The sequence below is a fragment of the Impatiens glandulifera genome, unplaced genomic scaffold, assembly GCF_907164915.1.
Source record: "Impatiens glandulifera unplaced genomic scaffold, dImpGla2.1, whole genome shotgun sequence".
NCBI lineage: Eukaryota > Viridiplantae > Streptophyta > Magnoliopsida > Ericales > Balsaminaceae > Impatiens > Impatiens glandulifera.
Genome location: NW_025919106.1, coordinates 119,548 through 147,021, shown reverse-complemented (window position 1 = coordinate 147,021; position 27,474 = coordinate 119,548). Strand labels below are relative to the sequence as shown.

Below are 27,474 nucleotides of genomic sequence, written 5' to 3'. Positions count from 1 at the left end.
GCCAATAATAATTATTGTTTGAGTTTAAAATAATGTTTTATTATGGGAATAAGAATAAAAGACATGTAATCATTGAATTTTTCATTTTTATTTATTATTTATATACCGTTTAACTTGACGTTGTTTTGGAAAATTAAGTTAAATTAGTAATATAAATCTCATCATTTACATTACTCTCGAATCTCGTTACTCTCGAATCTCGTGTGGGATGATAAATAAAATGTAATTCGATGAGAGCCCATTTTAAATTCATTGATTTAAAATAATTTCGACTAATGAATCGTCATTATAAAAGCAAACAATAAAAGGCTGATTTTTTCATTAATAGATTTATTACATATCAATTCATTAAGCGTGTGGTGTGAAAAATCAATGACACGACGTCCTGCTATCCGCTTTCGCAATTGCTCCTGTTTCGGACTGACTTTTCTCGCATCTCATCTGATCGGGCATAAAGCATTCTCATCCCCATGATGGGTTCTTGTTTGTAGGTTAATCACTGCACCTAGGAGAGCTTATTTTGACTCCTCATTCTATCTGAAAAGTATCTCGTATACGTCTAATTAATCTTATCAACTGAAATGAAGGAAGTGTGACGCGATCTCTTAAGTTTGTCTGCCTACTTTCCCAAAGGATATGAGAGACATTAAACAAATTATGTTTTGTCACCGTCACTTTAAACTTCAGTTCAACATTCATACGGTTCATTAATGAACCCGCAAATTGGGTAGCAAAACTCTGTGTATAATTTTTTTCTATCCTTTTTCTTTTATTTTATGTTCCATCACCCTGATATATTTTCTTAACTAATTGATTTATAAAAAAATGGCATGCCAAAACTGAAAGTCTCAAATTAGAGAAATGGAGAACCAACCTGAATGGATAATTTATATGTTATGTTAGATTTTTTTTCCTTTGTTTCAATTTGATATGTTTCTTTTCCTTACCTCCCTACTTCACTAGTTATGATTTTTCAATCACAACTCACTTCTCCTTAATTTTCCATTACAATTAAATTGTAGTTTTATTGTAAATAAAAAGATTGTAAATATTAAATTATAAGTATTTCGATCTAATATTTTCTTTTGAATTTAACAAGTTAAATGTCGAACAATATTTTGTTTTTGTAATTTAGGAAACTAACATATTGAACCAATGTTTTTTTTTAATCAATATTTTTTTTTTAATTTAGTAAATTAACACGTTGAACAAATATTTTCTTTTTTATGAGAATCAACATTTAAACAAAAACTCTTGATATTTGAGCTATCCTAATAGGTTGTGTCAAACAAATATCTTAATAATATAAATAATATATATTCACAAACATTATGTTTTCAAACATAGAAATTGTTTTAAAGTATAAGAATTCAATTATAATTCAATATCAATTATTGTAGAATTGGAAATAAAATTTTAATGTTAATTCCAATTCCACTCATACATACAAACCATAATAGAATCAACGAAAATGGTTTGCAATTCGTTGGACAAATTAGGCTTACAACTCAACTTGTAAGAGTATTGTGTAACACATTATAAGTGATATATTATGATTTAAACTGTTGTGATTTTTACTCTTGTTGAAAGAGTTTCCACATTAATGTTCGTGTTTATTTATATTAGGTTATTTTTATTGATTGATTAAATATTGGTAAAATGTTTTGAATAATATTATAAGAATAACCATACTACATGAACCAATAAATGAAATTTTTGCATCTTTAAAAAATAATAAAAATAATTATAATCTTAGAATCATTGAAAATCATTTGCATTGTTTCCTCTAAGTTTGGTCAGAACATTGCAGTTGGATGAATCAAAACTAATCGACATATTATACAAGAATAATAGTACATAATTGACAAAATAATAGTCAAGAAACCTAACATAAACTAAACTTCACTCATCAATCAAACCTTGAACTTGTTCATATACATTTATCTTTGTGGGCTAGGAAAGATAATCCTTTCATTTATCTAAAAAGGAGAAGAAATGAAAAGGTTCACCTCTTTATTTTAATTAGTGCTTTTTGTTTGTGTCATGAAATACGTGTGCTTTTAGATCTAAACCAATAAATAGTCCAATCTTAGTTTTATTTTAATTTGAAAACCAAATTTACATTAGGCTAGGTCTTCATCTTTGATTGGCTCGAACTACTTGAAAAAATAAACTAATAGAGTAAGTTTTTTAGGGTTTTTATTTATTTTATTTGTCTGTTGTATTTTTATTTTAATAATTAATTTGTTACTTTTCACTTTAACTAACTTGGAGTAATTAAAATCAATAAAAAATTAGATTTTATTTCTTTTCTTTTTTAATAATAAAAACAAATTGATTATTTAATTATTTAATTGATTATTTTTCACTTTAATTAAGTTGGAGTAATTAAAATAAATAAATAAATTAGATTTGATTTCTTTTCAATAATAAAAATAAATTGACTTAATCTTTAATCGGTTACTTTTCACTTTAATTAAATTGAAATAATTAAAATCAATAAATAAATTATATTTTATTTCTTTTTAATAATGAAAGCAAATTACCTATTTATTAATTATATTTCTTTCCAATAATAAAAACAAATTGACACTATATTTATTGTATAAGAATAGAGAAAATAAATCTTCATTGTTTATTGTGCTATTGAGTTGAAAGGTACTTTAGAAGGAAAAAAAAAAGACAAATGGAGAAGGTGTTTATACTATTACATTGATGTTTTATATCATAATATTAGGTAACTTTCGCACCCTATAAATAGTTACTATATAATTTTTAAAAATTATTTATTTAATTTTTATTACATCTTAAATATTCTGAATATTTATTTTTATATTAACATATGTTAGGTATTTCCGCATTAGAAGCATCCACCGTAAACTTACCGAATCGAATTCCCAACCAATGTACAAGTGATAGGTTTTGTTGGAGTTTTTGTCAAGATTTATTTGCATATTGTCTAGGTGGATCTTGTTTATGCAAAGTACAACATAAGTTTCACAAATTGGACTATAGCTCTAGTGTATCTTCACTTAATCCAATTGAAAAGTAATTCAATGTTTAGGCAAACAAGACAACATGTATGCTGAAGGTTGAAAGTGTGAGATTTTGTCAAGCCAATAATAATTATTGTTTGAGTTTGAAATAATTTTTTATAATGGGAATAAGAATAAAAGATATGTGATCATTGAATTTTTCATTTTTATTTATTATTTATATGTCATTCAACTTGACGTGATTTTGAAAAATTAAGTTTAAATCAAATTAGGTTGAACTCAGTAATATAAATCTCATCACTTAGATTATTCTCGAATCTCGTGTGGGATGATAAATAAAATGTAATTCAATTAGAGTTCATTTTAAATTCATTGATTTAAAATAATTTCGACTAATGAGTCATTATAAAAGCAAACAATAAAATGCTGATTTTTTCATTAATAGATTTGTTACATATCAATTCATTCATCGTGTGGTGTGAAAAATCAATGACACGACGTCCTGCTATCCGCTTTCGCAATTGCTCCTGTTTTGGACTGACTTTTCTCGCATTTCATCCGATCGGGCATAAAGCATCATCATCCCCCAAGTCTCAAAGTCTAATACTCCCATGATGGGTTCTTGTTTGTAGGTTAATCACCGCACCTAGGAGAGCTTATTTTTTGACTCCTCATTCTACCCGAAAAGTAATTAATTTTATCAACTGAAAATAAGAAAGTGTAACGCGCTCTCTTAAGTTTGTCTGCCCACCTTTTCCAAAGAATATGAGAGATATTAAACAAACTATGTTTTGTCAGAGATTTAAACTTCAGTTCAATAGTACTGTTAATTAATGAACCCACAAATTGGGTAGCAAAACTCTGTATAATTTTTTTTGTTTTGCTATCTTTTTCTTTTATTTTATGTTCCATCACCCTGAAATATTTTCTTAACTAATTGCTTTATAAAAAAAAATGGCATGCCAAAACTGAAAGCCTCAAATTAGAGAAATGGAGAACCGACCTGAATGGATAATTTAGATGTTAGGTTATATTTTTTTTTCCTTTGATTCAATTTGATATGTTTCTTTTCCTTACCTCCTTACTTCACTAGTTATGATTTTTTCAATCACAACTCACTTCTCCTTAATTAATTTTTCATTACAATTGAATTGTAGTTTTATTGTAAATAAAAAGATTGTAAATATTAAATTATAAATTTGTAGATTGAGAGGTTTACCTAACACTATATATTAATATGTAAGTTTAGAAAAATTTCACCCTAACAATTTTAATTTGATTTTAGTGTTGCGACCTTTAACCTTAATAACAAAATTTTTGCTTTAGTAATATTCTCTAATATTATGCAATATATAGTGTATTTTTTGTTTTTAATTTTGAAAAGAAATCAAACCTAATTTAATTTAATTTATTCATTTTAATCAATCAAATTTAATTTATATTGAAATCAATCGAATTAAATTAGATTGGATTTATTTCTAAAATTGAAAACAAATTTACACATACTAAATTACCTGCCGTATTGTATCTTGGTATCATAAAAAAAACAAGTTTTTGCCAACCTTTATAAATTTTATTTATATTTTCAAAAATCATTATAAACAAATGATTATCTAACATTTAGTTTTAATATTTTTAAATGTTTTATTTATTATTTTTTGTTATTTTTTTTTGTTATTATATAGTCGGTTAACACTTGAAAAATTAAATTGTATTCTCATTTTTATCTCAAATCTCAAATTTATTTCTATTTCAAATCAATTAAATATAAATTTATTAGATTTAATAATAAAATCTTAATAAAAATGTAATTTCTGGAGTGGAGGGAGCTATAATTAATAAAGCAGAATAAACTTCAATAAGTGAATAGACGGTTTATGACGTTTGAAGTTCTCCTTGTTCAAACTGTTCTTGTTGTTATTGACTGACTAGTTTACGAGGCTTGAATGTCTGTTAGGCACAACTATAGGTTCATGGAATAGATATTGACCTAAGAGGGAGGTCCTCATGATCAATTCTCAATAAAGAGAAAACGTTGGTTTAAGTGGGGGTGATGGCAGTGTGATGTTGTAACTTGTAAGCCTGGTTAGAAAAAGAAAGAAAGAAACAAACAACTTATGGTTTTCCATTAGGATGGCTTGATGGCTGAAATGTTGTGAAAATCAGCTGCATCGAAGAAAGGGAATGGAGAACTTACCGGCATGCATGCGAAGTGGTGCTTTTCCATCATGAAGACATGGGAATTCCATGGGAGATTGCAAATTTCGGTATAAGGCAGGGAATGTGGGGGAGCCGTAGGGAAGTTTGCGTGCTTATCAGAAATATAAAGCTACTGGGCCGCCACTGTCGCGATCTGCATATATACATGGTTCAGATTAACTCGAAAGCAATCCGGAATACTTGAAATCAGCCGAATGTGCTGCTGCTTCTTCTTCTGAAAAATCGGAGGAGACAGAGTCGGAAATGATGGGCTTTGGCTCTGGTGGTGATGAGAAGAAAATGAAGAAAGTGGACAGCAACTTGAACCTACCCAAGCTAGTGGTGTTTGGTGGGGCTATTGCTCTTCTTGTAGAACTGCTTTTTTAAGTGAGGATTAGTAGGGGTGACAATTAAGGTAAATTTCATGTTGGCGGATTCAGGTTGACATGTTAATGAGTTCAACGATTATAACTTAAACCTGACTTGTTTAATAATTCAGGTATAATAAAAATAATTAAACTAAAGTTATTAAACTACTCTAAGTTATTATTTCTATTATCATCCTTAATAAACTTTTTTTAATCGAAATTATTTTAAATCAATGAATTTTAATTCAATTACCTTTTATTTATCTTCTCATTTAAATTTAAAGTAAATTATAGGTATTTTTATAACGAGTACAAATAATAAATAAAAATGAAATATTTATAGTTGTAATTCTATGATTTCATATAATTTACTATCATTATTACTTCCTTCACACAATCTCACACATTCAACATCCAGCACACATATGTTGTCTTATTTGACTAAACATTGGATTACTTTTCAATTGGCTTATTTTTTGATATAATTCTTCTCATTGGACTAAGTAAAGATTCATGAGAGATATCTTTGATTACTTTACATATACAATATCCACCGAGACAATATGCAAATGGATCATCACAATAACCCCAACAATGACTATCATCTGTACATTTGTTGGGAATTCGGTGTGGTAAGATTATAGTGGAGGCTTCTAACGTGATAATACCTAACACATATTAAAATAAAAATAAAAATTTAGAATACTAGAGTCATAATAAAAAAATAAAAAAATAACTAATAATATAATATATAAATCATTTATAAAGATTAAATAACAATTATTTATATGGGATGAGAAAGTTACCTGACATCATAATATAAAACAACATGATTGTAATATGTATACAAACCTTCTCCATATTCTTTTTTTTAAAGATGTATCTTTAAACTCAATAACACACACAAAAAAAAAACAAAGAAGATATATTTTATTTATTATCATACAATACAATATATAGTGTAATTTTGTTTTTATTATTGGAAAGAAATCATATAAAATAATTAGTCAAATTGTTTTCATTTTTAAAAAGAAATCCAATCAAATCTAATTTAATTAAAGTGAAAACCAACTAATTAAATAATTAAAAGTCAATTTGTTTTTATTATTGGAAAGAAATCAAATCAAATATTTAGTCAATTTGTTTTGAATATTGAAAAGAAATCCAATCAAAACTAGTTTATTTATGATTTTATTTACTCCAATTTAATTAAAGTGATATTTTAATTAAAACTTCAATTAATATAATTAGAATGAAAACTAACCAATTAAATTATATTGCTTTTTTTCAAATAATTAATAAATCTGTCACTAATGTGTCAAATTTTTTTTGTATCAAACTAATAATTGGTTCACTATTGTGGCCAATAACTTCATGCATACAGTGTACAACCAATTATATCAGAATACAAATTATGGGCATGAAATCAAAATGAATAATTAATTTAAATTAATCTCTTATAATCGGTAGAATTAATTATTAAAATTAAAAATAAAAGCAACATAGACAAATTAAATAAAATTAATTTTTGAAATAAAATAAATAAATAAAAATTATCAAACTTAATTTTTTTCATATGGTCAATAAAAGATGAAGCCTGGTCCAATTTATGTTTTGTAATTAAAATAGAACTTAAGATTGGACAGTTTATTGGATTATATCAAAAAGACTAAACTAGGCCATGATCAAAACTATAGGTAGGATGATTGTCTAGCTAAAAAACTTGATCATAAACTAGGTTATGGTCAAATTTTTTGGTCGAAAACTAGGCCATAACAAAAAAGTACTTGGTCGTTGTCTTGTTTTTCTGGCCTTGGGTGTTCCTTAACCATTTTCTCGATAGGAAATCATGCCAAAGGTTCCAACCCTCGGTCAGAAACTATGTCACGATCAATCGGACGACTTAAGCCAAAAACACACTACACCAAAAACATACAATGCCCCAAAACAATCCAAAATCGAAATGTTTTTAGACTTTAATGTTAGTTTATATTACGTAAACAACAATCCATCATCAAAATTATATTCATAACATCAATCATTAATTAAAATAAAATAATGTATTTTACTTAAATAATTTTTTTAATTAGATATAAATGATGTTTTTAGGGTCCGTAAACTCCTTATTTATTTAATATACAACCATACATATTTTCTTAAGCCCTTGTCATCGAACAAGAGCTCAAAACATGATCTTGTCAAATTAAAACCGGGTAGTTAATTTGATTTTTTTTTTAATTTAGGTTGAATTACTAATTTTAGCCAAACTTTAATTTGAATAAAATCTAATCAATTTAACCATTCATCAATCACACCATCATAATACCAGTTATCATACATATTAACTCGTTGGATGAAGTGTTGATAGAAATGTTGTCATTGATCAACTCACTTGACACGGTGCTCAATAAAATATAGGAGGAATTCCCAAATTTATGTAGTCACTTGTCTTCTTGAGTTGAGTAAGTAAAGTTTCTCTGACTTTTAACGCTTCTTCGGTTCTCTTTTCCGTGTTCTTTTATGTTTACACTTGTCTTTATAAGGTGCAACTTTCATGAACGTCACTCATACTATTTATCTTCAAGTAATGTTTATGTTAGTCCTGATTTTCTCTTTCCTTTTATCTGTGCATATTCCTTGATATGGTTTTTCAACAACCTTCTTAGTTTCTTCATTTCTGTTCACCAATTATCAGCAAATGTGGGCTTAGTCTAGATCGGTTTGTCATTCGTTATTTTCTCAGATTTATATAACACTTATTGTTGATCCTCTATTTTTATACCCTTATTTTATAATTTTAAAATAATTTCCAGCTAACAAATTATTTTATAATATATATATATATATATATTCTAAAATAAACAATTGATTTAAATAGTCTTATCACTCGAATATCGAATTAATTATTAAAAACAAAAACAAAAACATACCAGATCACAAATTAAATAAAAATTAATTTCTCAAATAAAATAAATAAATAAAGCCCTCACCCAATACAAGTTTGGTTTTCAAATCAAAGTAAGATTGGAGTTTTTATTGGTTTAGATTCAAAAGTGGAAAATAGTTAATATTCTTTCATTTTCACATGATGGGTGCAAGAGAAGACAAATAAAAAGTAATAATTCAAACAAAGGTGAACCTCTTCATGTCTTCTTCTAAGGATAAATGAAAAGAAACATCTTTCCTGGCCCATAAAGATAAATAAACATGAAAAAGTTCACGATTTGAATGATGAGTGAAGTTTAGTTTATGTTAGGTTTCTTGACTATTATTCTTGTACAATCGGACGATTAATTTTGATCCATCCAACTGCAATGTTCTAACCAAACTTAAAGGGAACATTACAAATGATTTCCATTGATTCCATGATTACAATTATTCTTATTATTTTATAAAGATGCAACAATTTTATTAATTATCCGTCATCGTTTTACTTATTGCGTTCATGTTTGGTTAATCTTATGTTTGTGAAAACTCTTGTTAAACTCTTTCAACAAGAGTAAAAATCACAACTATTTAAATCATTCATTATATCACTTATAATATGTTACACTTCTTTCTAGCTGAGTTGTAAGCCTAATAGGTCGGACACCTCTAACACATTGCAAACCATTTTCATTGATTCTTTTATTACAATTATTAGGATTTGGATGGATGAGTGAAATTATAAATAGAATTAGTATTGACATTGAAATTTCAATTTCAATTCTAATTTAATTCTTATACTTGAAAAAACTATAGAATTGTCATTCGATTTCTATGTTTGAAAAAAAATATCAATAATCTTTTTGAATATATATTATTTATAATATTAAGATATTTGTTTGACACAACCTATTAGGATAGCTCAAGTATCATGAGTTTTTTTTTTAAATGTCGATTCTCATACAAAAAGAAAAAATTGGTTCAATAGTTTAATTTATTAAATTAAAAAAAAATTTGATTCGGTATATTAGTTTCCTAAATAAAAAAAATAAAATATTGGTTTGACTTTAACTTGCTAGATTCAAAAGAAAATATTATATCAAAATGTTAACTTAATAAATTTAAAATTTAATATATCGGATCTAAATTTTAACTTTTAAGTTAAAAAAAGATTATCGGTTTAACACGTTAACCTAACATAATAATATATTTTTGTTTAGAAAATACTGATTTTTTCTTTTGGAATTACATTTCCGTGTTAAAAAAAGTGGAATTGAGAATTATAAAATACACTAGTTTGAATTATATTAGAATTCTAATTCAAATTAAAATTATGAATCTTAAACACTCTACCAAACCTTAGAATTTAAATTAGACCCATTCTAATTTCATAGTTACCAAACACACTTAAATTATTAATTTTTAAAAAAATGCAACAATCTCTTAAACATAAATTTAATTAATTATTATGATTAGATGCTGCCATCGATTTTAGTTATTGGTTTATATTATTATAGGTATGTTTGGTTAATCTTGTAGCATTATACTTTTATTATGAACATTTTTATTAGTGAAAGTTTTATTAAGTGGCCATACAAATCTCTCTATATAATGATGCTTAATTTTGAAAGTGTCCGGATTGCCCGGTCGAGATCGTGGTTAATTTGGATATATATGTAAGGGTAATGGATATTTGGGTCGAATTCTGGGTTGCTCCACCCATAAACTTAAAACGGTTAAAAATAAAAATAAAAATATTATAGGTATGTTTCGACCTCTCAACCTAACAAAAAAAATATATATATATATATATAAATCTATAACCAACTTGACTAATAAAACGTTATGAGGTTTGAATGTCTGTTAGGCACAACTTTAGGTTCATGCAATAGATATTGACCTAAGAGGGAGGTCCTCATGATCAATTCTCAATAAAGAGAAAACATTGGTTTTAAGTGGGCTGATGTTGTGTTTGGGTGCTCAAGGGAATATAAGCCTGGTTAGAAAAAGAAAGAAAGAAATAACTTATGTTTTTTATTTTTATTTTTTTGATAACTTTATGAGGATAGTTTTGTAATGTTTTCTTGACTAGTGGTGTTTGGTGGGGCCATTGCTCTTGCTTGTAGTCTTGATCGAGGGCTCTTGACCAAGGCAGTGATATTCGGAGTGGCTAGCAAACATTGGAAGGAGATTGTAAAGAATGAAGTGTCTCAACTCACAACATGATTCATTGCCCTTTTTTTTTTTCTTTTTTTTTTTTTTCTTTTTATATATATATATATGTAAGATTTTTCACAAAGTCCAGAGAAAGGAAAGAAGATTAGTAGAAATGGCCTAGCACTATGAACACGCGGTGTGCTGAGATCCTGATCATGACCAAGATCGTGACAATCACATTTCCTAACTGGATGATGATGATGATCTAGGTCTCGGTGACTTTGATAAAGAATGTTCCATAAATTAATTTGCTGTTATTGCTACGTACTACTTATAGATTATAAGCATAATTAAAGAAGAAAGACTGAATGAACTTTACTCATGATCAATTCAACAGATCCACATTCAAATTGAACTTCAAAATGGGTAAATTACCTCTCACTCATCAAACTCAGAATTGAAATATTCATAACACTGTCTATTGATAGATGAATTACAATAGTTTATATATTTCCATATGTGTTTTTAAAATAGAAAGAGCATGCAGATGAGATGAAGCTAAAATTAAAATACTGAGAAATTGATTGAATCATCTATCTCTGTGTCTCAAATTCTACTTCGTCCAGCAAAGCAAAGCAAATGAATCCTCAGAAACAACAGAGAGAGAGAGAGACAGATTATATATCCAGAATATATTAATGGAGACACCGCCAACCCAGACCGCCGGTTTTTTTTTACAATTTCCCTCCTCCGACCGGCCGGATATTTACGGTGCAGCCCCTTTACTACCGGAATACATCGTGCCCTGGGGTGGTGGTGGCCCCATCTCTTCAAGAAGAACCAATCCTCTTGTGACAACTTATTATTAGCTTTTTTATTTGATATATATATATATATATATATATATATATATATATATATATATATATATATATATATATATATATTTATATTTATATATATAACCCAGATTTAGATTTACTTCTCTGTCTATAGACCGACGACCAACCGTGTACATTTACCCTCTTCCGACCGACCGACCGACCGATCGGAGGACGACGGGTTATTTATCCTATACTCTATTCCTTAATTAATTAGGTGCAGCCCTATCGTCTTCAAGAACAACAGAACAGAACAATTCCTTCAAGAATGAATGGATGGCTATCTGTCTGTCATTCATTAGCTTTTTTATTTATTCTTCGCCAGTTCATATAATTTGATTTTTTGTCTTATACATACATGTAATTCGCATCATATTTACAATAGATATTGTCTCTCTATCCACTACCGACACGTGAATGAAAAGGTAAAATTCTTATGTTTTTGAAAACATATTTGTATAATATACTCAAAACTAAAATTTGGTTGAAAATTATTTCAGGATCTTAGCACTCTACAGAACAGAGTGCAATCGATATTAAAAAATTGGCCAATGTTTCACACAACTAGGGGAATAAAAGTGACTGAGATAAGGCCCTCCATAAAGTGGGATAAGGGCGATGCCCTTAAATACTTGTTGGAGACGTTTAAGGACATCTCCAACTCCAGCAAAGATTTAATCCCTATATATATTGGAGATGATCGAACAGATGAAGATGCATTCACGGTAATTATTAATATTTTTTTGTCTACATAAATAAAGATAATTTGTTAATATATGAGTTTTTTTATGCAGGTTTTAAGAAGTATGAATTGCGGATTTCCCATAGTAGTCACTTCAAAGGCTAAGGAGACAGCCGCATTGTACTCGCTTAGAGATCCTCAAGAAGTCTTTCATTTTCTTTCTAGACTAGCTACATGTAATAATGGTGATTTACCAAGTTCTTCGGCCACCACTAGTTAGTGTACAATTAGTGTAGGGTTTAGGGTTTGATATTGTTAAAAATATAATAGTTCAATTTAAATGTTTGGATATTGTTTTTAGCTACTAAAAATAATAAACGATGGTGGGTTATATATGACCTCTAAGGTATATATGACCTCTAACAAATGAATCGGAAAAAATTCATGAAAAGGGTAAAACACCAATATTAGAAATTAAAATTCAAACAAAGAAATTAGGTGTATATACATATATTTCTTATTTTGTTGAAAAATATTTATTTATTCATTTTTAGTAGCTAAAAACAATATCTAAACATTTGTTAAATTTGTTATAAGGGTTAAAATGGATAAACATTTGTTATATATGTACCTCTAACAAATAAATTTTAAAAAATACGGATAAAAAACTAGTTAGAAATTCAAATTCAAACAAGGCCATGAGGTAAATATATATATATATTTTATTTTTGTTGAAAAATATATATTTATTTTTTAATTTTTTAGAAATTTCTTTTATTTTTAAAATTTGTTATAAGGGCTAAAATGGATAAAAATTAGTTTCTACCTAATAGTATAAACCAACCCAGGCCCATGACGCTGGCCTTTTCCCTCCGCATATTGACCTTTCGCCTGAGTTTAATTGGACAGCGGGTTGGCCAGATTCTCCTTGTGACTAGCTTACCTTTTGAATTTAATATAAAAAGAGAATGCTAACTAGATTGAATGATTATATTTTGAAAACATTATATAATAAATTTTTTTATTTTTGGCCAAATCAAGAAATATATGTTGGAAATATGTAAATTTTGTACAACATTCATGATAATGAAAGTGAATTAGAGATTAATTGATTAATTTCAAGACCATCAATAGATATCAAAATGATAAAACCTAAAAAATGAGGGTTTCTTCGGTTGAACATCCAATTTAATCATCGAAAATCATATCACCCTCTTTTAACCATTTTAATTAATTATATAATTCAATTAATTAAACAAGTACAAAAATTCATTTTATTTTAAGTAATTATTTTTATTTTATTATTATATATTAAATCATTTTAACAAAATAAATAAATAAAACCACATCCTCAAAATGATTTCTTTTTTAACTAATCAAGTTATAACCCCAAGTCAAATCCAAAACAAGCCCAATCAAAATAGATCATAGAAAACTAATGTAACTAGCATGTGAAATGATTAGCATTAATGAGGAATATAACTTTTCAACGTTAGATAAGTCATCTTTAATACATTAAGAAAAGAGGTTCACAGGGTTTAGAAAGACTCGATCATAGGAACTTATTGATGTCAATATATTTAGTGATGCTAGATGCAATTTGTATGAACACTATTACTCTTTAATGAATAAAACTTTCACTAATTAAAGTTCTCATAATAAAAGCCTAATATTACAAGATTAACCAAACATTGTTTGTCCCCATATAAATCAATAACTAAAATTCGATTGCAGCATCTGAATCTATCATAATAATTAATGAAATTCATGTTAATGAGATTGTTGCATTCTTTCAAAGAGTAATAATTTGGAGAGTGTTTGGTAACTATGGAATTATAATGGGGTCTAATTTCAATTCCTAAGTTTGGTATAGTGTTTAAGATTAATAATTTTAATTCAAATTAGAATTCCAATCTAATTCAAACTATTGTATTTTATAATTCTCAATTCCATTTTTTTTAATTCGGAAATATAATTCTATAGGAAAAAATTTATGTTTTTTAAACAAAAATATATTATTATTTTAGGTTAACGTGTTAAACCGATAAAAAATTTAACTTTAAAAGTTAAAATGTCGATATGATATACTAAGTTTTAAATTTATTAAGTTAACATTTCGATCTAATATTTTCTTTTTAATTTAGCAAGTTTTTTTTTTTTTTTTTTTTTTTTTTTTTTTAAAACGACTAAGCGTCATTTCATTAAAAATTCCCAAAAACGGGAAAAAAACCCACGAGTTTAAGAGATCACTCTAGACAGGCCTAGAATGATTTTGAAGTCGTAACATTCTGAATAAAAGCTAAAAACGTAAATGAATTATCTGTTTACAATGCTTTCAATTCTAGTGAGTTTAAAAAACGGTAAATTCCAGTTCCTACAGATATTCCAGTTCTGCTCCGTGCTTGGAATTCCTCTCCACGTTCCCGCGAGGGCGTTGCAATCCGATACAATATCTTTCCATAACTCGTCAATGCTCCTGCGGGTTCTGTCATATACCCTTGCATTCCGTTCTTGCCAAATGTTATACACCACTGCTCCAAAGCCGCACTTGAACACGCTTGTTGCAAATCTATTTCCCTTGGCTTTGAGTAGTGCCGCTTCTTTGATTTCATTCCATTTACTCGGGAAACTGATCAGCTCCAGGCTTTTATAGAATCTGTCCCAAAGCTCCGAAGCAATACAACATCTCCCGAATAGGTGATCTATGGTTTCTTCATTTCCTATGCATAGAAGACAGCTCGCGTCCGGGATGCTCATATACTTACTGATACGATCACGTGTGCTGAGTCTTTCCCAGAAGGCGAGCCATAGGATGAACTAGTGTCGAGGGATAATCTTCGTTGACCATACAAGAGGAGCCCATTCTACTTTCTGCGCTTTTTCCCGCATTACCTCCCATATTTTCTTCAATACCAGCTTCCCATTGTCCTCAACTTTCCATTCATGAATATCCGGTCTGTCGTGTAGTTGTATGTTACTTATATGATCAAGTATCCTCTTTCCTTCTGGAATTCTTCTCAAGAGCAAGTTCCAATTCCCGTATTTGATGTCTCTGATTTTCGCTTTTGTGCAGTCCCTTCTGATACGAGTATTTTGAAACTGCTCCTTTTCGATGATAGGCTGGTTTTCAAACCAAGGGTCGTGCCAGAATAGAGTGCCTTTCCCGTCCCCTAGTCGGATGTCATAAAGATCTACAATATCGCTTCTTAGTTTAAGAATCTTTTTTAGAGACCAACTCATACCTTCGTGAATTTTGCAGGTCCAAATGCTGGTTTCGTGTTTCATAAATCTCGTATGCACCCATTTGATCCATAGTGACTCCTGATTGCGCTCCAAAGCCCACAGATGCTTGAAGGTTAGAGCCTTGTTCCACTCGATACAGTTCTTCAAGTCGATGCCTCCCTCGTCCTTCGGTTTGCAGAGAGCGGTCCATTTGACTTTTTTTCCTCCTCTTCCACTTTTACCCCAGATAAGTTTCTCATCAGTGTGTCGAGTTCCTTCATTACCTTCTTCGGAATGACCATTTGCTGCGCCCAATAGCCAACTATGCCCATAACCACGGTTTTGATAAGTTCGATCCTCCCTACATAAGAAATGACGAAGAGATCGGATGAAAGTTCAAAGGTCGTGGATGAAGTAGAGAATCTTCCCCACGAGACCGGAGAAGATGGTAGGATCTCTCGCAAAGTTCAAACGGGAGGATTCAAAGCTACCAAAGAAAGAGAGAGATCAAGGGATGCTATCGTTGACATTCTCGCCAGACTGGAGAAGGTAGAGCTCACTATGGCGTACAGACAAGATAATGCCGGGGACCTAGAGGAACGCATTGCCGAGCTCGAGAGAGAGACGAGCTCCGAGAAGGAATGCAAGGTGCCTTGAACGAGGTCTTGTCCAAATGTCAAGAGCAAACTCAGATCATGGAACAGACCCTACTTGGCGAAATCAGTACCTTGACCGAGAAACTCGAGGTAATGTCATCTAAATTACAAGCCACTGAAGAGAATGTGGTGTTACTCAAGAAGGCGGTTGCGCAAGAGTGCGGACGTGCGCCTGTAGGAATCCCAAATCCGTCAAGGATAGATGTTCCAAGGCCTAAAGCGTATTTAGGCGAGAGGAATGCGAAGGAGATTGATAACTTCTTATGGGGTCTGGACCAGTACTTCAAAGCACTCGGCCTGGTAGAAGAGGCGAGGAAGATAGATACTGCCACGACATACTTAGAAGACACCGCAATGTTGTGGTGGAGGCGAAGGAGTGGCGACATAGAAAGAGGTACGTGTTCTATTAACACTTGGACCGAATTCAAGGAAGAGCTCAAGAGGCAGTTTTACCCTGAAAATGCTATTCGAGAGGCAATAGCCAAGTTGCGGCGACTCTCACAAAGGGGGAGTATCAAGGAGTATGTCAAGGAGTTCATCGCTACTCTCCTTGAGATTCCTAACTACTCAGACGACGAAGCCTTGTTTGCTTTCACATATGGTCTACAAATGTGGGCAAAGCTTGAGTTGGAACGGCGTGGTGTCCAAGATCTAAACACCGCGATCGCTGTTGCTGAATCTCTTGTCGAAATGAGAAGACAAGAGAAACCAAAGTCGACTTATGAGAGGAATGACGAGGGGGAAAATGGTGGAGACCATTTTTACAGCAATGAAGACCCAACTAAGAGGACGAAGCCCAATGGTAGAGGAGATCGGGACGAGAAACGTGGAGAGAGACCCCGGATAAAGTGTTTCTTTTGTGAAGGGCCGCATAAAGCAAGAGAGTGCCCTATGAAGAACAAACTATCCGCTTTGATGGAGGAGCAAGAAGGCCTTCACGATGAAGCTCGATTGGGGTCGTTAAATCTCCTTAGTGCCGTTAAAGCAAAGTTTGAAGGGCCAAAGACCGCGAAGAAAGGACGATTATTCGTGGAAACAAAAGTAAAAAGCCATATGGTTAAAGCTTTGTTGGATACGGGAGCCAACAACAACTTTCTAGAGGTAAAAGAGGCAGAAAGACTAGGGATTAGGTACACCAAAGAAAAGGGGTGGCTTAAAGCAGTCAACTCGGCACCAAGTGCAACTTATGGAGTTGCTCGTAATGTAAAAGTCAACTTGGGGGAGTGGACTGACCTTCTGGATTTCTCCATTATTGACATGGACGACTATAAAATGGTTCTTGGAATAGAGTTCCTAGACAAGGTAAATGCATTTATACTCCCTTCTGCTAATGCTATGTACATTCTAGAGCAAGGCAATACTTGCACAATATATTTAACACGAGAAGGCAAGAGAGAAACTAGGCACCTCTCTGCCATGCAACTCTCAAAAGGTGTAAATGAGGACTATTCATCATCTTTTGTTACTTTGAAAGAAGATGAGAAAACTGTGGTCCAAGAGAAGACACCTCCGAAAATTACAACTGTCCTAGAGAAAGTTTAGGATGTAATGCCCGCCGATTTTCCAAAGAAACTCCACCATGAGAGAGAGGTGGACCATAGAGAAGAGTTAGTCAATGGTACTAAACCATCGGCGACAATCATTTATCGCATTGAATCTCCCAAATTGGAGGGATTGAAGAGACAATCGGAGGAGTTGCTCTTCAAGAAAGGGAAGTGCGAAATTGACAAGACCGCCAAGAGAATGAAGAAATGGGAGAACAAGAAGAGAAGACACTTGGAGTTCGGAGGAAACCGAGTGGTAGTAAAACTTCTCCTCTATCAAGAGAGACGATTTTTCAAAGTTCATAAGGGGTCTGTGAGGCGATACGAAGGCCCTTTCTTAGAGAAGAAACAGGTTGGAAAGCTAACATATCGCTCAAAACTTTTGTCGCATTTGGAGACATCATTGAGACCTACAAAGAGGATGCGACGAGGACGTCGCCGGAATGAGTGGGGGAGAATGTCACGGCCCACTTGTCTTCCTAACCCAAGAGTCTTAATCATTCATGGAGGCCCAACCAAGGAACCTTCTAGAAGCCTTGTAAGAAAATATGTCATTCTCTACATTAATGGGCCATTTAATGTAGTGGTTGGTTAGTAAACTATTAAGGTGGTGGTTGGGTAGTAAGCCATCAATGTAGTAGTTGGTTAGCACACAATTAATGGGGTAGTTGGGTGTTATGTAATTAATACAGTAGTTGGGGATAGCCCTATAAATACCTTTGAGGTATTCCTTTGTAAAGTACCAAGTATTCAAGTGAGATAATATTAATATTCTTTGTAAGAGTTTACTCTCTCTCTAAATTCTTGTGTCAATTCTATTAAACGTCGAGTGTTGCGTCGAGAAAGGCTGACTAGTTACTCGTTCTTGCGAAGATCATAACTAGTGCCGCACGGATCGTCAGTGGAAAGACTGAGCCCGTGACAGTGATCACTGGTGATCTAAACTGTTTATGTTTTTAAAGTCAGATGCATTTGTCTGTTTTTTTGAGATTTTTTGGAAAGAGATGTGTATTCTTCCATCTGCAGAAGGAAATAATCTTCTGCTTTAAGTACTTACAACTTATGCTTACCTTCTTACTATATCCTTACAACACTTAGTATGCCTAAGAGAAATCATTCGTTGTTAAAGATATGTTCCTAGATGAGAAATTTGTTAAAGATGTTTTTTATGTCTTAGTTGTTCTTATTTTGTATCGGTGAAGTGCCAAATGAAGTATACAAAAGCATGGATGCTATTGGAGGCAGTGAGAAATGGTGGGAGGTAATATTCGCATTCCTTCATTTTTAACATTCTGAATCAGCTAAGATAAATTGACATAAGATGTTACTAAAGAAAGTTAATGTTTGTAGACCGTGGAGCTACAGAAGCTTATTTTAGCGCATAATAACATTGAATCGTTGAGGGAAGATCTCAGAAACTTGCCTTTATTGTCTGTACTTAATGTTAGACACAACAAGCTATCCCTCCTGCCGGCTGCCATAGGCGAGTATGTATTGTTCATTTCTTTCTAGTAACTGGTTTCTTTAGATTTATTTAATTTGTATTTGTTTTTTTTTGAGGTCTTGTATTTTAATTGTCCCTCTTTTTGCTTAATCATTTTGTGCTTTGGAAATGGCATCGTCCAATTGATGATCTGTATCATTGTTTCACAGGCTTCACATGCTAAAATCATTAGATGTTTCATTTAACATGATATCCAGCATACCTGAAGAAATTGGATCGGCAACTGCTTTGGTCAAGTAGGCTCTTTACCTTGACTTTTATTTCATTTGTTAAGAGGTGTAGTTGGCAACTCCATGTGTGCATATTTTTTTTCCTGATTATTTGAGGTTGGACACATGATACTCCAATTGCTTTACCTGGATAAGATTATATTTTCATTGTACAATGAACAATCATATGATTCATTTTCTTAAAAATTTAATGATTTATCCATCTTTGTGTCAATGCTGTTAGGATATTAGCTTCGAATAAAATATGGACAGTGTCACGAGAAAAAATATTAGTTATGCATCTATATAGACAGGTGCATATCATTTCTTGTTTGCATGAATTTTAATTTTGTGGTTTGTAGGTTTAAATGCTCAAATAATCAACTAAAAGATCTTCCAGGCTCCATAGGACGTTGTTCAGATTTGTCAGAGTTCAAAGGTAAGACTGCAATGGATCTTTACATTACAAGGCTTATTTAAAACAAATACAAAGATTAAACCTAGCTTTTCGAAACTCTAAAAGTTTCTGGGTTTTTTCATTTCGGAATCATAGTTTCCACTTTTTGTTCTAGTTACATATCTATAATTAATTCACATCGATATACCTTTTTTTATTTCTTATCTTAAAAATAATATCCATTTACATAATTTGCAGTGGAGGCCGAAGAGAAGATCAAGTAGATAAAAATCATCCATTCCAAATTTTTATTTCATTTTTGTTGTTCAAAACTACTTTGTTTGTTTGAGATTTTTGTGACTATGATATGATTTTATTAAATAATTTTATAAGATAATTTTGTTGGGAGAATTTATGTTAATTTTGTTATAATTAAAAATTTTGTATGAAATAATTTTTCTTAATAATTATTTAATTTAAAAATAAAAATGTTCAGGTAAAATTGTAAAAAAAATCAATATTATAATATAAAAGAATTGTTAAAAATTAAACATACTTTTAGCAACGCTTAAATTAAGTTGTTAAAAATTAAACATACTTTTAGCAACGCTTAAATTAAGTTTACCGACGCTTAATTTAGCCTTGCTATAACTTACGCCCACCCTGCTTCTGGCAACGCAAGAATAAGCGTCGGTAATATTTTTGGCGACGCTTTTACGGGTTGGCAGAAGTCTTTTTAAGCGTCGCCGTAAGTCAATTTTGTTGTAGTGGTCGTTGTCTTGTTTTTCTGGCCTTGGGTGTTCCTTAATCATTTTCTCGATAGGAAATCATGCCAAAGGTTCCAACCCTCGGTCAGAAACTATGTCACGACCAATCGGACAACTTAAGCCAAAAACACACTACACCAAAAACATACAATGCCCCAAAACAATCCAAAATCAAAATGTTTTTAGACTTTAATGTTAGTTTATATTACGTAAACAACAATCCATCATCAAAATCATATTCATAACATCAATCATTAATTAAAATAAAATAAAATCATGTATTTTACTTAAATAATTTTTTTTTAATTAGATATAAATGATGTTTTTAGGGTCCGTAAACTCCTCATTTATTTAATATACAACCATACATATTTTCTTAAGCCCTTGTCATCGAACAAGAGCTCAAAACATGATCTTGTCAAATTAAAACTGGGTAGTTAATTTAATTTTTTTTTTTAATTTAGGTTGAATTACTAATTTTAGCCAAACTTTAATTTGAATAAAATCTAATCAATTTAACCATTCATCAATCGCACCATCATAATACCAGTTATCATACATATTAATTTGTTGGATGAAGTGTTGATAGAAATGTTGTCATTGATCAACTCACTAGTGAGACACAGTGCTCAATAAAATATAGGAGGAATTCCCAAATTTATGTAGTCACTTGTCTTCTTGAGTTGAGTAAGTAAAGTTTCTCTGACTTTTAACGTCGGTGCTCCTTCGGTTCTCTTTTCCGTGTTCTTTCATGTTTACACTTGTCTTTATAAGGTGCAACTTTCATGAACGTCGCTCATACTATTTATGATAGAAAAATTAAGTAAGTTAATTTTTAACCGGCCACACATTAAATTTTTTGAATATTTATTCTAAATAATCAAAAAGGGAGAAATTGATAGAAAAATTAAGTAAGTTAATTTTTACCGGCCAGAAAACTAAACCACTATTAACTCTCATGTGCAGGAATAGACCAAGTCGCATAAACCGGCTGGAAACCGCATAAACCGGTTAGAGAATACATCAAAGTAACCCGGCTCCAGATGATCAATTCATGATCAAGAGGAACCGGGTTCAACATTTCAAACAGACCGGCTAGCAAAGAAAAGTTCATACTCCAGCCGGACCATATTACGAAAGGATCAACCGGAAACTCAGAATTACAAAGATGACGTAATATGACGAAATAGATGTTTCTTGGGAAAATGCAAGAAGATAAGATCCGGATCAGAAATATGCGATAAAAACAATGATGATCTGCTTATCCGAAAATCCGAATCAGACAGCCGGAAGGTGCATGTTTGACACGTGTCCAGAACTGCAAGCCGACTACGTCATCAATACCTGACCGGTATATGCATGCTTGCCAAGTGTCAGAAAAATGAAACGTGCACGCAACATCTCTGAACCGGCGTGGTTTCAAACTGACCAATCCCACGGTGAGAGAAGAAGATGACCGTTGGGATCTCATTTACTATAAAAGGAAGACGAAGCAACTTCATTTATGACGGTTTTCTGAAATATCTTAAGAGAGAGAAAGAAATTTCACGCGCGATCCTAAACTATTGTTTCATTTACCGAAAGTATTATTGTATTGTGTTATTGTACTATATCAAGAGTGAATTGGTGTAACCGGCGAGTAGAGAGATAGGCTTGACCGACATTGTGAGTGTTGTAACTTTCAAAGTTAGTGGAGATCCTTCTCATAATCTGAGAAGAAGGGGTGACGTAAGAGGGTTTGCTCCGAGCATCCATAAAAAATCTTGTCTTGTGTCTTTTACTTATTTCCTACTTATTTACTCTAAAACCGAATTACACTAACCGAAACATAACTCTACTCCTTAATCAAAACCGGTCTATTCATACTCCTTAAACCGATTCCTCATAAACATCATTCAAGTCGTGTGTGTTGCTTCAAGTTGAAACAAACATTTCCGCCCTTTAACCCGGTTCAAGAGTCTGTAACAGTTTGCGTAGTGTTGAGAACAGTTTTAGTCTCTAACCGGACTATCATCAATCAGAGCGTGTATTGTGTTGTTGTTACTTATCATCATATATATATATATATAAAATATATATAGTTAACCTGTTTTTGATTTATGAAAAGAAAAAGTAGGAGGAATAATGGTTTTTATTTAGAAAGCAAGTTGTCTTTCATTTCATTAGTGATATTTCCTTAATAATGTACAGAATGTTATTCGATTTTAATAATTTCAAACTCTTTTTATCTTTGATTCAATGAAATGAAAGACAACTTGCTTTCTAAATAAAAACCATTATTCCTTATTTACAAACTTATCTCTAATTTATAAATTATATTTAACTTCATTCCTCTTCTTATAATTTGATTTAATAAATTTTTGGAACCAATTTAGTTTAATTTTTTTTTTTATGAAATAACAAAATTTGAAAAATTTATATATATGTGAGGTGGTTTGATTTAGTATTTTTCTTACTAAAAAATAATATATCATATTTTTTTGTTTAAATAATTTGAAAAAGGAAGTTTCTATTTAGAAATTGGCTTTTGGATATTGGTTTGGTGATGAATGAATCATCATCTATAAATAGCCCTCTCTTCCTCAATACTCTCATCTCTCCTCACACACATACTCTCCTGATTACTTATTGCAGCTCTCTCACACTCGGGGGTCTTTCTCACCCTCGGTCTCTCCATTTCTCTAACTCTAGGGCTCGATCTCGACTCTCGGGCGCGCTCTCGGATCTCAACATCTTTCTTACTTTCGGGATTCAGCAAACACACATTTTTGTTAGTAAGTTCTTTCTACCAAACAAATTTTACAAATTAAATGAAGAATGGTAAAGAGATGGAACTTGAAAGAAAATGTATATGCTTGAACTCTATAGAAATTTGAATTCTAATTAATATATCATCTTACCCTCTAAAAAACAAACCATGCATAAATATACAAATTCTAATCCGTGAGCACAATAGAGAACTCAAATAAATATAAAAAGCTGCAATACTAATATATGATTCTACAAATAAAAAAATAATTATATACTTTTATTTTTATTTTAAACTTGTAATATTCAATAATTAATTAATTAAATTTTGTTAAAAAAATTAATAATTAATACACTCTGTATTAAATTTTGTTTTAAATTATTTAATATTAGAATCACTTTTAAATAATTAAATTTATAATAAATTAATAATATCACTGTATATAGAATATTAAAGTAAGAAAGTTGAATTATTATTATATATAAAATAAAATTTTAATTATATATTTACATAAATCTATTAGATTTATAATTATAAATATCATATAAAAATCATTCCTAATATAATATGTAATTATATATTATACATTTTTATATTAATAAATATAACACAAAACCTTTCTAATATATAATTTTATATAATAATAATAATTATATATTTTAAATATGACTCTAAATTATTTAAAATAAATGTTATTAGATAATTAATAGTGTGTAATTATATATATATATATATATATATATATTTTGATAATATATTATTAGTTATGATTAATCTTCAATTTTTGTGTTGATAATAACATTTTTATTCAAAATTTAGACTAATTTTTTTTTCTCTTGCTTTTGCTTTGTTCAAATTCGGATATATATATATTTTTGTTTTTCTTATTAAAGTTATTTTAAATAGATAATCGATGAAGAAGTTTAATGAATACGCCACGATCTCTGAGAGTCCAGTTGTTAAGGAGGAGTCACAAGATGGAGTTTTGGCTGAATAAGCACCCTTCAGCGCTAGAGTATTTTCCTGATATCTTGAGGTCGTCAAAAGGGAAACGATTTGTTATATTTCTTGATTACGACGGAACACTTTCACCTATTGTAAATGACCCTGACCGGGCATTCATGTCCGAGGAAGTAAGTTATTTTTATTTTATATAGTCTAAATATTTAATAATTGTTGCTTATTTACAAATAATATTGATATCATCTTTTATTATATACAAATTCAGATGCGTTTGGCTGTGAGAGAAGTTGCTAAACGGTTCCCAACTGCCATTATTAGTGGGAGGAGTCGACATAAAGTGAGGACATTTTCATTTAACAATTTAATATATAGTTGTGTAATTTTTAACATTTTGTTATTTATATATATTACGCAGGTGTCTAACTTTGTTAAGATAGATAGCATATATTATGCGGGAAGTCATGGCATGGACATTATAGGTCCACCCATGAGTAATAATTCTTACAATGAAAAATATATATCGGATATAGCTGATGATAAGGTTTTTTCCTCCGTTAAATATTGCTTAATATATGCTTATGAATATTTTGAATAAATATGTTTTTAATTATTATTTTTTTCATTATTTAATTGTGTAGGGAAATCAATATATAATTTTTCGACCAGCAGAAGAATTTCTTCCGGACATTAAAGCTGTATGTAAAAATTTAAATTTTACAAATGATTTTGAGTAAACTTAAAATACTTAAACTTTCAGATAAAAGCTGAAATGGAGGAGGGGATCAGTGATATCCCCGGTTCATTGATAGAAGACAATAGATATTGTCTTTCTATCCACTATCGACACGTGCAGGAACAGGTAAAATTTATGTTTTTTTTTAAAACATATTTGTGTAATAATATTACTCAAAACTAAAATTTGGTTGAAAATTAAATTAATATCATAGGACCTTAGCACTCTACAAGAAAGAGTGCAACTAATATTAAAAAATTGGCCAAAGTTTCACAAGACGGAGGGAAAAAAAGTAACCGAGATTAGGCCCTCCATAAAGTGGGATAAGGGCGACGCCCTTAAATACTTATTGGAGACTTTTAAGGTCATCTCCAACTCCGACGAAGAACTTGTCCCAATATACATCGGAGATGACCGAACCGATGAAGATGCTTTCAAGGTAATTATTAATATTTTTTGTCTAAATAAATAAAAAATAATTTGTTAATATATGAGTTTGTTTTGTACGCAGGTTTTAATAAGCATGAACTGTGGGTTTCCCATAGTAGTTACTTCAAAGGCTAAGGAGACCCTCGCTTTGTACTCCCTTAGAGATCCTCAAGGAGTATTTCATTTTCTTTCTAGACTAGCTACATGTAATAACAGAGATTTACCAAGTTCTTCGGTAGACTCCACTACGGGTTAGTGTAGGTATAGAGTTTGAAATTGTTGAGAATGTAATCGCTTAATTTGAATGTTTGGTTATTGTTCTTAGATCTATAAACGAATAAACGAGGGTGAGATAAGTGCCAAATAAATTCGAAAAAATACCCGAATAAGGTTAAAAAAAACCAAAGTTAGAAATTAAAAAAAAAATAAACTCAAACAAGGGTATGAGGTAAACAGGTTAATTTTATTTTTTTTTGGTTGAAAAATATTTATTTACACATATTTTTTTTGATTTTTTTAGAAATTTTATTTTATTTTTAAAATTAGTTTAAGGTATTAAAATGAGTTTTTGCCCAACCAAGGCCCTCACAGCTATTTTTTTTATTGGTACTGCTAAGAAGCTTCAAATGGGCTGTGGTATCATCAACCTCTAAAAGAGGTGTTTAGAGCACACTCACTCAAGCTAGTCGTCCAGCAAACCAAGAACAAACTAAATCTGTCCGTTTTAGGAACTCTTCCCGAAACGATGAAACCTGTCTTAACAGCCCACAAAACAGTCTAGGAATTAATTAACAACAATCATAATCAATACGAATGAATAAATCGCGACATTGCAGATTCCTTTTATAAAATGATAGTTCACCAACTATATATATTAATGAAAATGAAAAGGATTTTGATAATGTCTTCTAAGCCAAACAAACCTAAACACCTAAGGCAGCCAACCTCTAAAAACAAAAACAAAAAAATCAATTTGAAACTTTCCTCTTTGCGCCCTTTCGTGTTTGTCGGGTGATCCTAGCCGAGGGTAAAATTTTTAAAACACTTTATTTATTTATATATATATTTAACCAATATAGTTTTTTCTAATTGTCTTTCTAGTTAAATTAGATTGGGACCTTTCTTTTATATAAATATAAGGATAAAATAATTATTTTTATATTTTTAAATTTTAAATTATTTCAAAATTTTATGCAAAAATATAAATTAATATTCAAAACAAATTAAAACAGATATATTAATTTGGTTCGATATTTAATTAAATAAATTGATATATTATTATCCTTCCAAAACAATTACAGTCATTAATATTCTATCATTCTCTTCTCTCTTCTCGATGAGTGTCTATCTTAATAATTTGCTTTTACTATGATTTTGATTTTTTTTTTTATTTTCATATTTTGTTTTCTTTTTTCTATATTTTCACTCATACATACACACCATAATAGAATTAACGGAAATGATTTGCAATTCGTTACAAGAATATTGTGTAACACATTATAAGTGATATATTATGATTTAAACTGTCGTGATTTTTACTCTTGTTGAAAGAGTTTCCACACTAATGTTCGTGTTTATTATATTAGATTATTTTATTTTCATTGATTAATTAAATATTGGTAAAATGTTTTGAACAGTATTATAATAATAACTATTCATGAACCAATAAATGAAATTTTTGCATCTTTAAAAAATAATAAAAATAATTATAATCTTGGAATCATTGAAAATCATTTGTAATGTTCCCTCTAAGTTTGGTTAGAACATTGCAGTTGGATGAATCAAAACTAATCGACATATTATACAAGAATAATAGTACATATATGACAGATTATACAATAATAATAGTCAAGAAACCTAACCTAAACTAAACTTCACTCATCAATCAAACCTTGAACTTGTTCGTATTCATTTATCTTTGTGGGACAGGAAAGATGATCCTTTCATTTATCTAAAGGAGAAGAAATAAAGAGGTTCACCTCTTTATTTTAATTAGTGCTTTTTGTGTGTGTCATGAAATACGTGTGGTGAGAATGAAAGAATATTTTTTTTTTACTTTTAGATCTAAACCAATAAACAGTCCAATCTTAGTT

The 27,474-nt window shown here is 30.4% G+C and overlaps 1 protein-coding gene and 1 pseudogene across 1 annotated transcript; both read left to right on the top strand.

Moving 5' to 3' along the window:
• The window catches only part of LOC124917436, a 77,513-nt pseudogene that overhangs the window by 10,976 nt on the left and 39,063 nt on the right, over nucleotides 1-27,474 (top strand).
• Nucleotides 18,805-20,143, top strand: LOC124917435 (plant intracellular Ras-group-related LRR protein 6-like). The gene is made up of 5 exons (XM_047457879.1): nucleotides 18,805-18,891; nucleotides 18,981-19,117; nucleotides 19,284-19,370; nucleotides 19,706-19,782; nucleotides 19,999-20,143. The coding sequence occupies exons 1-5, from the start codon at nucleotides 18,856-18,858 to the stop codon at nucleotides 20,022-20,024; spliced, it is 363 nt and encodes a 120-aa protein (XP_047313835.1). The 5' UTR covers nucleotides 18,805-18,855; the 3' UTR covers nucleotides 20,025-20,143.